Source organism: Emydura macquarii, unplaced genomic scaffold (genome assembly GCF_026122565.2).
Source record: "Emydura macquarii macquarii isolate MOO-44397 ecotype Brisbane River unplaced genomic scaffold, CSIRO-AGI_Emac_v2 contig_2473, whole genome shotgun sequence".
Lineage (NCBI taxonomy): Eukaryota > Metazoa > Chordata > Testudines > Chelidae > Emydura > Emydura macquarii.
The window spans coordinates 11223155-11234649 of record NW_027132610.1 but is presented as its reverse complement, the minus strand read 5'-3'; the positions used below and the strand labels follow the sequence as shown (position 1 = coordinate 11234649).

The 11495-nt window shown below is 38.8% G+C and overlaps 1 protein-coding gene across 1 annotated transcript in view; it reads right to left on the bottom strand.

Moving 5' to 3' along the window:
• Positions 1-11495, bottom strand: part of BRCA2 (BRCA2 DNA repair associated) — a 91078-nt gene that overhangs the window by 52780 nt on the left and 26803 nt on the right. The window contains exon 9 of the mRNA XM_067562957.1: positions 223-1446. Coding sequence (XP_067419058.1) covers positions 223-1446 — 1224 coding nt within the window. The remainder of the gene's footprint in view (positions 1-222; positions 1447-11495) is intronic.

Sequence of the window (11495 nt, the reverse complement as noted above, 5' to 3'; positions counted from 1 at the left end):
GAAACTAGACTGAGAACAGTATATTTCACATAGACTAACCAGACCCTTTTCAAACGGTAATATTCTTCTGTCACTATTTATCATCATCAGATCCCATTACCAATCTTATGAATTACCATTCCCTTCAGATTGATACTGAACTGTGAAGGTGAAGCAAAAGGTAAATTTAATTTAAAAACAAAACAAAACACTTCACCCTGTGAAAATAATTAAAAGACATACCTTGATCATCATTATTGGCCGTATGAGGACCCTTAAAGGTACATGATTCAAACTCTGAATCAGATGATGCAGAATGAATAGAGGAGGCTGCTTTTATTTCTTTCTGGACTTTTTCCTCTTGATATGGGGAAACATTGTTTATTGTATAAATAAATCTTTTTGGTTTCTTTTTCAAGCTGGATAGCACACTCATGCTTTTCAAGCCAGACCTCCTGGGGGTGTTTTCATTGTTTGTTGACCATTTTGTGCCAGCCGGATTTTTTGAAGTTGAAGCATTACATATAAGAGGGTAAGAGATAACATCATTTATGGAAGATTTAGAATGCTCCTTTAAATGTTTACGAAAGCAGCTGTTATGGACTTCTGGGTATTCTGTAAAGTTTGTATTTTCCATTAAGAAGGAACTACAGTCTAAAAAGTTCATTTTAGAAACCTTTTCATATGCACATCCTTTCTCTAAAGGTGAATCCTGACCACTCAAAGAGACAGAATGTATTACAGAGGTTTCAGAGGCTGAGTGCTTCTCGTAAGTTTCTGTTTCATCCTCCATGTTTTCTGACAAATTGATATTCAACAACTTTTCTGCTTTTATTAGACTTGAAGTGTTCAATAAAGATGTTTCTAAAGTACTGAAGTTAGCATATTTTTTGGTCATAAGTGCCAGTTTGTCTCCTGATGTTTTCTTGCTACAAAATCTGGATGGTGAATAGGTATCACAGGTGGACATTTTTTCCAGCTGTGTTACATCTAAACCAGATAAGTCCAGCTGAGACCATTGAGAGGCTAAAGAAGATGGCTTATCCTCTCTTGTAAATGTTCTATTTTCTGAAGGCTTCTGTATTCTATTAGTTGGTATGTTACTTGTAAATAGCTCACACATAGGTGAATCCAAATCTCTTTTACACCTTATAAAACAAGCATCTTCAAAATTTTTCCCCACTTCATTAGTTTCTTGAAATAAAACAGCTGTCATTTTATCAAAGTGTGTTTTCTTAGTCCAGTTGCTTGTTTTCACTTCTTGTAGACTTCCATGTTTGCCACTAGTATGACATACAGAAAGAACATGATCCCCTCCATCTGGAATATCTATGGTCATTTCATGCATCTCTCCATCTTCCAGGGCATTTGGTACCATTTGGTTCCCACCTGATTTAATGGGAATGTGAAATCTATCTTCCAAGACATTCATCTCACCAAATGAGCCATCTAACATCTTCTCCAATTCTGTACACAGTTAAAAAAAAAAAACCAAACAGGATTATTGAAAGTATCAATTTAAGAAACACTACTCTATTTCTATCATACAGTTAGTAGACTGTATTTACTCGTGCTGTTTACCTCTCAATTCTGACCCTTTGGGTCAATTTGGAGATATAGTAGGTATCAACAGCAGCAGTGTTCTCCCATGGCCAGCATTTGCTGCTATGGATAGGAGAGAGGAGACAAGGAGTATCAATACAGATATCTCTTGCCTCCCATGGACTGCAGTGGATCAACAAGTTTTGAGGATGGAATTCCTAGCTTCTTCTACCAGGCAGAGGGAAAGTGTGAATGTCCCCAGACAGAAAAATGAGTAGAAACTCCACAAGTTAAATGTCTGTATTTGTCTCCTATGCAAGTTATACCACGCAGAGGACAATGAAGATCCTACAATTAAATTCAACATTTTACATTGTCCCCACTCTTTGGGTCTACTGTTTGCAGTTAATGGAACAATAATTTAAAGGGAAAGATGTGGTCTATCACAACCATTCTCAATGCACGATATTATAGCATTAAAAAGATTAGGAAGACAATCATAGGTGGTTCTTTTTTATAACTATTTAGGAAGTTTTAAAAAGGTTACAAATCATTGCCCTATAAACATTAGAAAAACAAACAATCATTACAATACTACACCTCCTTTTTGTTTAGAGAAACATTACAGAGTAATATATAGTCAACTCTCTCTATTTGATAGGGGTACCATTGCCATATTACAGAGTGAGCCTCTTTACCCCACCCACTACATTTGTTTCTGGGGATTTTATTAAATAAAGTGAAAACACTGATTCTACTCAAACCTATCAAAACTAGGTGTGTCTATCAAATATTAATATTAAAAAATTGGACAGATGTGGGTTGGGTTTTTTTTGCAGGTGAACATACAAATATCTATGTGTATCAGTGGTTCTCAACCTATTTACCATTATGGGCTGCATATGCAGCTCTCTGAGTTATGTGGGCAGCATCCACCCAATATATATACTACTGTATGGCCCTGAGGATGTCGCATGGGCCACAGTTGTGTGCTGATTAGGACACAAGAGGCCCATGGGTTGAGAACCACTGATGTATATATTTGTCCTCTATTTTGCTGTGTAACTGATGCATTAATTTTTCCATAACAACTTCCTATTTTAAGCATTCCACTTTCAGGGTCATCAGTAGTCAAGTTACCAGCAGATGAGATTAATTTTTCATTTTTTTGAGCATCATTTTCATTAGGAGGTCCCAAGAGAATTACCAAGGGATTATTTGACAATAAATATCCAACAATATGTAGTATTTGGTTATGACTCACATCCCAGTACTTTTTGATTACTGGACATGTCCATACAAAAAATACATAAAATTATCTCTTTGACCACAATTTCTCCAATATGTATCTCCAATTCAGTTTGTTTGTTTATTTATTTTAACCTGACTACTACTTAGAGTGTCTTAACCCCCCTTTTTTTTTAAAATGACTCCAGACTGAGGTTGCACGTCCTCTTTTTCATATCAAAGCCCATTCCCCTGAGGTAACTCTCTATACAAATCCTGTTTCCTGGTGTCATGTATGGATATTAGGAAAGTTGTCTGTAAAGACTGATATCAATTAGGAAGCAAACAAATATATAAACTAATCAATCAGAAACCATTGTTTCTATTAAAGTTAACTTTCTCCATAAAACAGTTTTACTAGAAAGTTGAGAAACATAATACTTAATTTGAAGGTACTGGTACCAGGGGGGAGAGAGGCAATTAAAGTTGGTTTTGATTTCTAAATAAGTTATTTAAAAAAATTCCTTTGATGAATAGCTGGCCAATTGTATGTACTCAAGATCACTCTCAAACTTTGAAAACTCTGATTTGTAATTTGGGTTAAAATCTGGATTATTTACAATGGATGTCCAGGGCAAAGGAAAAGATTTTATCTCTAGTTCTATCCCAAACCCAGAAAGTAACTTTTGCTAAAGGATATGTATACATTTCTGGAGGGCATGATATTTTTTTTAATTAATCTATGGCAGCCTATTAATAGTCATATGGGCACAATTTTCTTGTTCAGTTGTGACCCACTGCTTCTTTAAGTTGGCTGGTTTGATGATACTCTATAGTATTGGAGCTGCTAAGTCACCTGGTTTAATGGACTATATAAAGTAGCTGCACTTATGTCTGCCCTTTTTGTTTTTTTTAATTCCATATAAAGTCTAACATTACCTACGTTCCTACTAGAATTTTATCTGGGACAATTATAAGAAGATTTTGAACTAAGAAAGGTATCCTTGACAAAATATTCATTTTGACTTGGCTTTTTTTCCTAACCAAGAAATTGCAACCTTCCCTCAGCACTTCCAATCTTTTTCCACATTGCTGACATTTAAATTGTACAGTTCTTCCTGGTTGTTTAGAGATTATAAATCCCAGTGTTCATATAGAATCTGTTGCCCATTTGTATCCAACTGTTTTCTGGAAGAATGACTTCTCCAAGTTTGGCAATTTATAAGTAGCATTCCAGATATGAGAATTTTCTTTAAGGCCAAACACTGTTCCAAAGTCATGGATTTCTTTGGATACTAATCTTCGGGGAAGGTTTGAGTTAGACAAAAATATCACATAATCGATCTCTAAAACTATTTTCTGATGTGTTACTGTAAGTTCTATTTCTGTGATAAATGTGCTTGAATTCTCATTCTCACCTTCTTTCTCTAGTCAATAACTCTATAGACTGACGGTAAGGGCAATCAAGTCGGATGTGGGAGACCCAAGTTCCAAATCCTAAATCCCGTGATTAATTATTTATACAAAATGGAATAGCTTCAACTGGACAAATTGAGAGTTGCACATAAGCATATCCCACTGCTGGTGTGCTCTCTTGCAGTGTGGGAGGCCCAAGTTGAAATTCTGCCTGTACTTAAGGCAGAGGAGGAAATTGAACCCAGGTTTCCCACATACCAACTGAATGACCTAACCACTGGGCTAGAAGTTAGATGGAAGACAGCACCATGCCCAGTTCCTCCTCTTCCCTCCCCATATTTTGTGAATGGCATCTGAGTCCGGGACAGGCAGCGGGGGGGGAGGGGGAGGGGGGGGGGAGAGGAAGAGAAACGACCTGAAACCATTTGGTGAATTCATGTCAAATTCACAAATAGTTTCAGGATGACTGAAACTGCATTTTTTGGCAAATAAACCATTTGTCCAAAATGTTACACCCAGCTCTAGCCCGCACCAATTAAACTTATTGATAATGATGACATTTAGTAACCAGCTTCCTAGGTCTGTTACTAGGCTCAGGTGGAAGGAACAGCACCCCGTGCACTCAGTCCACTTTCACCTCTTCCAGAGAGCTTAGATTTAACAACTCTGCAATTAGTATTTTTACATAACCGATCAGGTATCCTCATCCAGTATTTTCAGGCAACGCTAAATTCTACTACTGTTTCTCTTGTATTTTCTTTTTTGAAACTTTTTATTATGGCAAAGTTGCAATAAAACATTAACATACTATATCTTATGTTACTTATGCAGGATCAGGTTAATATTCAAAGAACATGACTTCAGATTCTAGCTTGCTGGTGGGACAGCCCTTCTCCTCTGAGTACACTAAAAGGGTGACCAAATTTCTAAATACCTTTCCTCTTTTTGGTGCTTTCTTTTGGTGTGAAAGCATTCCCATTACAAGGACAGTCCATATTTTGCTATACCACAATTCTATAGAAGTCACATTTTTCCAATAATGTGCAATATCATGTCTAAGTACTAACAATAAAAAAAGTAATTTATGCTCCGTTTAAAATATAGATCCTGTACTGGAGCATTAAGTTAGCAGGTCAGGGAATCATAAGCAGCTGGCATTTTGTCACACAATGAATCTTTTTAATAATTTCCTCCCATAACCATCTAATTCTCAGACACAACTACCATACATGCAAGTATGTTTCCTTTTCCCCTCACCCCCTTGAACAAAGTGACTGTCTCATAGCAAAAACATGATGGATCTTAACTACAGTCAAATATCAGATATACAGTAATTTATAATATTTTTTTTATGAGTTTACACAAATTGAAGATATATATCCCCTTTCCCATACAGAGACCCCCTTAGCCAGATCAATTTTTTTGTCCAAATCCCTTGGCCATCTTTTCATCTCAGCTGTTTTCTTAATATCTTTTTAAATCAAAGTTGTATATATCTTAGAAATTAAACCTTTATTGCAGCCTGCTCCTAGGTCAACTCCTCAAAAGGGGTTAAAGGTCTATATAGAGCCATCCTGTAACCAGATTTCACAATAAAATGTTTGATTTGTAAATATTGAAAATACAGGATTATTTACATTATCACCTATATCTTGGTATGATTCATATCAGGATCCAGGAACAGCTATCCAAATCTTAGCTATTTCCCGCAATAAATAGTCATAAATATTTCCTAAGGATAAATTCCTTATTATTAATGAAAGTAGCAAAGAGTGCCCTAGGAACAGGAATTTAAAAAATTTATCCAAAGTTGCTGAGGTGGTCTGGATGAATGAGTGTTTTAGGCAGTTTTTTGGGTGACCTAAATTTCGTTTTAACCCAACACTATGAATAACTATATCTGGGCATTATTCTTGTTCAAGTTTTGCCCAGTGTTTGGATGGTCTATTGTTAACCGAAATGATCTCATCTTTTAATTGTGATGCATAATTCTTTAATTAATAAAATCAACCAAATTAGGGAATACTAGTCCACCTCACTTTGCTGGCTTATACAGAGTTTTAGAACTCATCCTATGTCTTTTATATTTCCTTATGAATTTTATTAGCAAATCCTACCATGTTTTAATGTCATGTCAGGGATACCAACAGAGAGAAACTGAAACAAAACTTAACTGCTTTGGAAGGAAAATCATCTTTACCGAGGCTACCTTACCTAGCCACGAAATTTCATATTTGTTCCATTCCTCTAAGTCTTTTATTATTTTATTTCTCATTGGAGAATAATTTGCCTTAAAAGATTTTAAAGTTTCTCCACAATATTTCTGCCTAAATATTTTAAAGATTCATTTACCCATATTAATTTATGAAGCTGACAACAGTTTGTTTTGATCCTTTTGGGAATATTAAATCCTAAAATTTCAGATTGAAACCTGACAACTGCCCAAATTTCAAAATCAGTTGTTCTATAATTTTTAGCAAAGCTTCTGGATCCTATATAGCAAGACACTGAAGCATACAGAGCTATATTGTGTTCTAATCCCAAAGGCGTTTTGATGCCCTTCACAATGGGGCTGTTTCACACACCTTGCAGATGGCTCCACTGCCAAAGCAAACACACAGGGCAACCCTGTCTTATACCCCTAGACAAATTAAAAGAAAGAGATTGATGACCAAAGCAGACACTCAAGGGTGAGTGCATAGGTCTAATATGCCCTTGTAAAATGATTTCCGAAAACAAACTTTACCAAAATCTGTCTGAAGTACTCCCACTCCAGCCTGCCAAACGCTTTCTCAGCATCCAAAGAAAGTAGCACACAGGAAGAATTGCTAAAATTAATATTTTAGGTCAAATTCAGAGCTCCTCTGATATTATCAGATAGATGCCAGCCAGCAACGATCCCAGACTGTTCAAGGGAACATATTTGGTCAACATGACACTCAATCTGTTTGCTAACACCATGGCATAAATTCTGGCATCCATATTAATTAAATAAATAGATGTATATGATGCACAGTTGGTAAGATCTTTTCCTTCTTTAGTAACAACCACAATTTTTGCCTTTTTCCATGAATCTGGAATCTCATTCCCCTGCAACATCCATTAAACAATTCAGTTAAAAGAGGGACCACTACTTCCTTTAGAGTTTTATAATACTCCTCAGAAAATCAGGACCTTCCTTGATTTTAAATTCTTAATTACAACTTCAGCTTCCCCTGCAGCAATTTGCTTATCAAGAACCACCACATAATCCTCTGAGTAGTTTCACGCTTCTCAAATATTTATTTATATATTCAAGATCTGGATGTTCTGAAGCATACAAAGTATGGAAAACGTTAGCAAACATTGAAGAAATCAGACTAAGACAAATTATTACATTTCCCTTTTTATTTCTAATCTTTTAATCCCATTGTAACATGCCCCCCCCCATTCTCTTCCCTCCAGAAACTGCACAGACTCCACTAGGTGTGCTCTCAATGAAACTTTATTTAGATTCCCCTTCACCAATATCACCAGTTCCCCATGCTTCCACCTATTTACAATATTTGCTGAGCTTTAAGCTCTCTCAGCAAAACCGGAGGGGAACAGAAATCTCCCTATGCTGAGGCCTCTGTATGACTAGATGCAGCTAGCTCTATTCCTCTCTCTCTCTTATCACCCCTGGGCTGATGGGGCCAATTAAGTTTTTACCCCAGTCTGCCGCCAGCCTGATCAAGTAATTACCCCCAATCAGCTTCTCTGGAGTCCAGTCTCATCTACACTCCCTGCACTCTGTCACACACCTCCCATTCTTGCCTACTGGTCAGATCTCTCTTCCTCTGCACCACCCTTCTTTAAAGGAGGTTCTGAGCTCTCCATGCTCATGCTTGCCCCCAGGGTGGTTGTCCACATTTCACCTACAGAAGTCACACTTTGTGGGTGATGGTCACCCCCATAACTTTGTTTCTTCCCACAGGTTCACAACCCCATGGACAGTATGTTTCCCCCACTTCCTTTGCCTTCTCCTTCAGTTTGGGGCGGGGCCTATCACTGTGCTCCTCTTTCCTCCTCCAGTGGGGGCTCTGGTTCTCCCAACCCCACAAACTGGTACCAGGATCTCTCCTCCTGCTGTGCTGGTGGTGAGGTCACCTTGAACTGCCTGCTTTCCACATGCAAGCTAGGAGCACTATTTTTCCCTGCCCCGTGTGCTAGGCTGTCTGCTTCCATCCTCTCCTTCTCTAGAATGGTCTCATCTTTCTCCTGGCTTGTATCTTTATGTCTACGGTTCTCTGGTTTTCCTACATATAGTTCCTTTGCCCCATTCCTTGTCGGTCTTGCTTCCTGCAATGGAGGACTTTTGACCTTCATTTTCCCCTTATAAAGGGAAGAGGCTCCATTCTGTCCCAATAATGACTGGATGGGGCACCTCATCTACCACCCCTACCCGCTTCCACTTAAACTTCCTCTTCACCTCTAGGGGTATTTCTGCCAATGGGCAGTGCCTCTTCTTGCTGTGGATGAATTTTAGTTTCAGGATGTCACTGGGTAGTACCCAACAGGGCTTCACCAAATCCCTCTGGACCAGTGTGCACCCTGAGGCCGTGTCCACCAGTCCTCTCTGGCTCCTTCTCACTTTTACAGGAATGGTAGGTGTTTTCTTTTTTCTGCCCATGTCCTATAGTTTTAGTCCACCCACAAAACCCAGCAAACCCCAATTCCATAATTGTGGTGGTAATCTGGGCAGCAGTGACCATGAGATGGTCGAGTTCAGGATCCTGACAAAAGGAAGAAAGGAGAACAGTACGATACGGACTCTGGACTTCAGAAGAGCAGTCTTTGACTCCTTCAGGGAGCTGATGGGCAGGATCCCCAAGAGGCTAATATGAGAGGGAAAGGAGTCCAAGACAGCTGGCTGTATTTTAAAGAGTGTGCAGGAACAAACCATCCCATCGTGCAAAAAAAATAGCAAATATGACAGGTGACCAGCTTGGCTTAACAAAGAAGTCTTCAGTGAGCTTAAACACAAAAAGGAAACTTACAAGAAGTGAAATCTTGGTCAGATGACTAGGGAGAAGTATAAAAATACTGCTCGAACATGCAGGAGTGAAATCAGGTAGGCCAAATCACAATTGGAGTTGCAGCTAGTAAGGGACATGAAGGTTAACAAGAAGGGTTTCTACAGGTATGTTAGTAACAAGAAGAAAGTCAGGGAAAGTGTGGGCCCTTTACAGAATGGGGGAGACAACCTAGTGACAGATGATGTGGAAAAAAATGAAGTACTCAATTCTTTTTTTGCCTTGGTCTTCACAGACAAGGTCAGCTCCTAGACTCCCACACTGGGCAGCAAGAAAGGGGAGGAGGTAAGCAGCCTTCAGTGCTGAAAGAACAGGTTCAGGACAATTTAGAAAGGCTGGAGATGCACAAGTCCATGGGGCTGGATGCAAGGAATACGGTGTCCAGTTTTGGGCCCCCTACTACAGAAAGGATGTGGACAAATTGGAAAGAGTCCAGTGGAGGGCAACAAAAATTATTAGGGGGCTGGAGCACATGACTTATGAGGAGAGGCTGAGGGAACTAGGTTTGTTTAGTTTACAGAAGAGAAGAATGGGGGGAGGGATTTGATAGCAGCCTTTAACTAACTGAAAAGGGGTTTCAAGGAGGATGGAACTAAGCTGTTCTTAATCGTGGCAGATGACAGAACAAGGAGCAATGGTCTCAAGTTGCAGTGGAGGAGATCTAGATTGGATATTAGGAAAAAGTTTTTCACTAGGAAGGTGGTGGAATCTCCATCCTTAGAGATTTTTAAGGTGCAGCTTAACAAAGTCCTGACTGGGATGATTTAGTTGGGGTTGGTCCTGTTCTGAGCAGGGGGTTGGACTAGATGAGATCCTGAGATTCCTTCCAACCCTAATTTTCTATGATTCTATGAATTGGGCTGTCGAGCTTTATATGAATGGCCGCACGCATCAGTAGCAAACCACTCCCCGGTTCCCCAAAGGAGTCCCCCTCCTCTCCTCTGTTTTCTTTTGAATCATCTGGGATGTGGCCAAATCGCCATCCTTCTTCCAAATCCTGTCCCTGAAACATCTGGAATTCTTTCTTACGAAAATCTGCATCCACAAACTCCTCTGCCAGCTTTACCACTTCCTCCGAGGTCATTGGTTGGTGCCTTTGGATGCTTTCAGGGAGGCCCAGGAGAAATTGCCCCAGGATTATGGTTGCCCACTCTTAATTTTTGCACAAAAGCTCATAGTCGCACGCCTTCAGTCTATCTAATGGTCCAAAATGTCTGTTTATATTTTTCACACAAAAGGCCAACCCTGTCCAGGAATGCCATCTTTACTTTATCACAGTCCCAGGCCTGCTTCTTTCTGACAAGTAGTGTGCCACTTGGAGAGCTCACGATGCCTTATCCCAGCCATCTCCCATTGCTACACTTTCAAAAGTTAATAAAAATGCATCAGGGTCATCACCAGGACCCATATTACACAGGCTCACCCCTGTGACTTACTGCTATTTCCAGTCATGGGACTCACCAGACCCCATATTAGTTGCTGCTGTACTTGTGCTTGCTCTTTTATTAAATCTTGCAGGGATTAAGCACCTTCTTAAAATCTCCTAGAATAATATCTCCTTCCCTAAAATTTCCTAAGTGCCTTAAAAAAACTGATTAAAAAAAAAAAAAAAAAAAAAAAAAAAAAAAGCAGCAGCATCTTGCCCTTAATTGAGAGCATACACAGGTTAAAGTGAGAAGTTTACCTTCAAGGACCCCTTAAATAAAATGTATCATCCCTCTGTATAAAATATTTTCCTAATATAATCCACCTTGGCATAAATTCTGGCATGTATAATAATTAAAGGTAAAGAGAGTTTGTATCTTCTTTTGTTATTGCTAAGAACTGTGGTCACCTGGTATATTTCTCTTCACTTTCTAAGGGCTGAGATTGCCAGATCTGGGAAAATTTATATGGATTGGTTAAGAATCATTAGTGGTTCAGCTCTCTCTGTCATTGCCATTTTCCTTGCTTGGATAGTAGTATAAATGGATAATTGTATCTCTTGATCTGGAGCCTTCTGAGGGCCTGGGAAAAAAGGATCGATAAGCCCTCTCAGTATGAATGCAATCTTTATTTTATGGAAAATATCATCCAATGTGACCAGATTTGTCCCTTCAGTCTCCTCTTGAACACCTATGATCCTTAGTCCCCTGTTCTCTATTTCCATGTCCTCTAGCTATATATTTCTTTCTTTTTCTCTTTTTACAATTATTTGGATTCTTTCATCTAGATTAATAATTATGTCTGATTGCTCATTTAATCCTGTTTCCATATCTGATATTTTCCCATTAATTT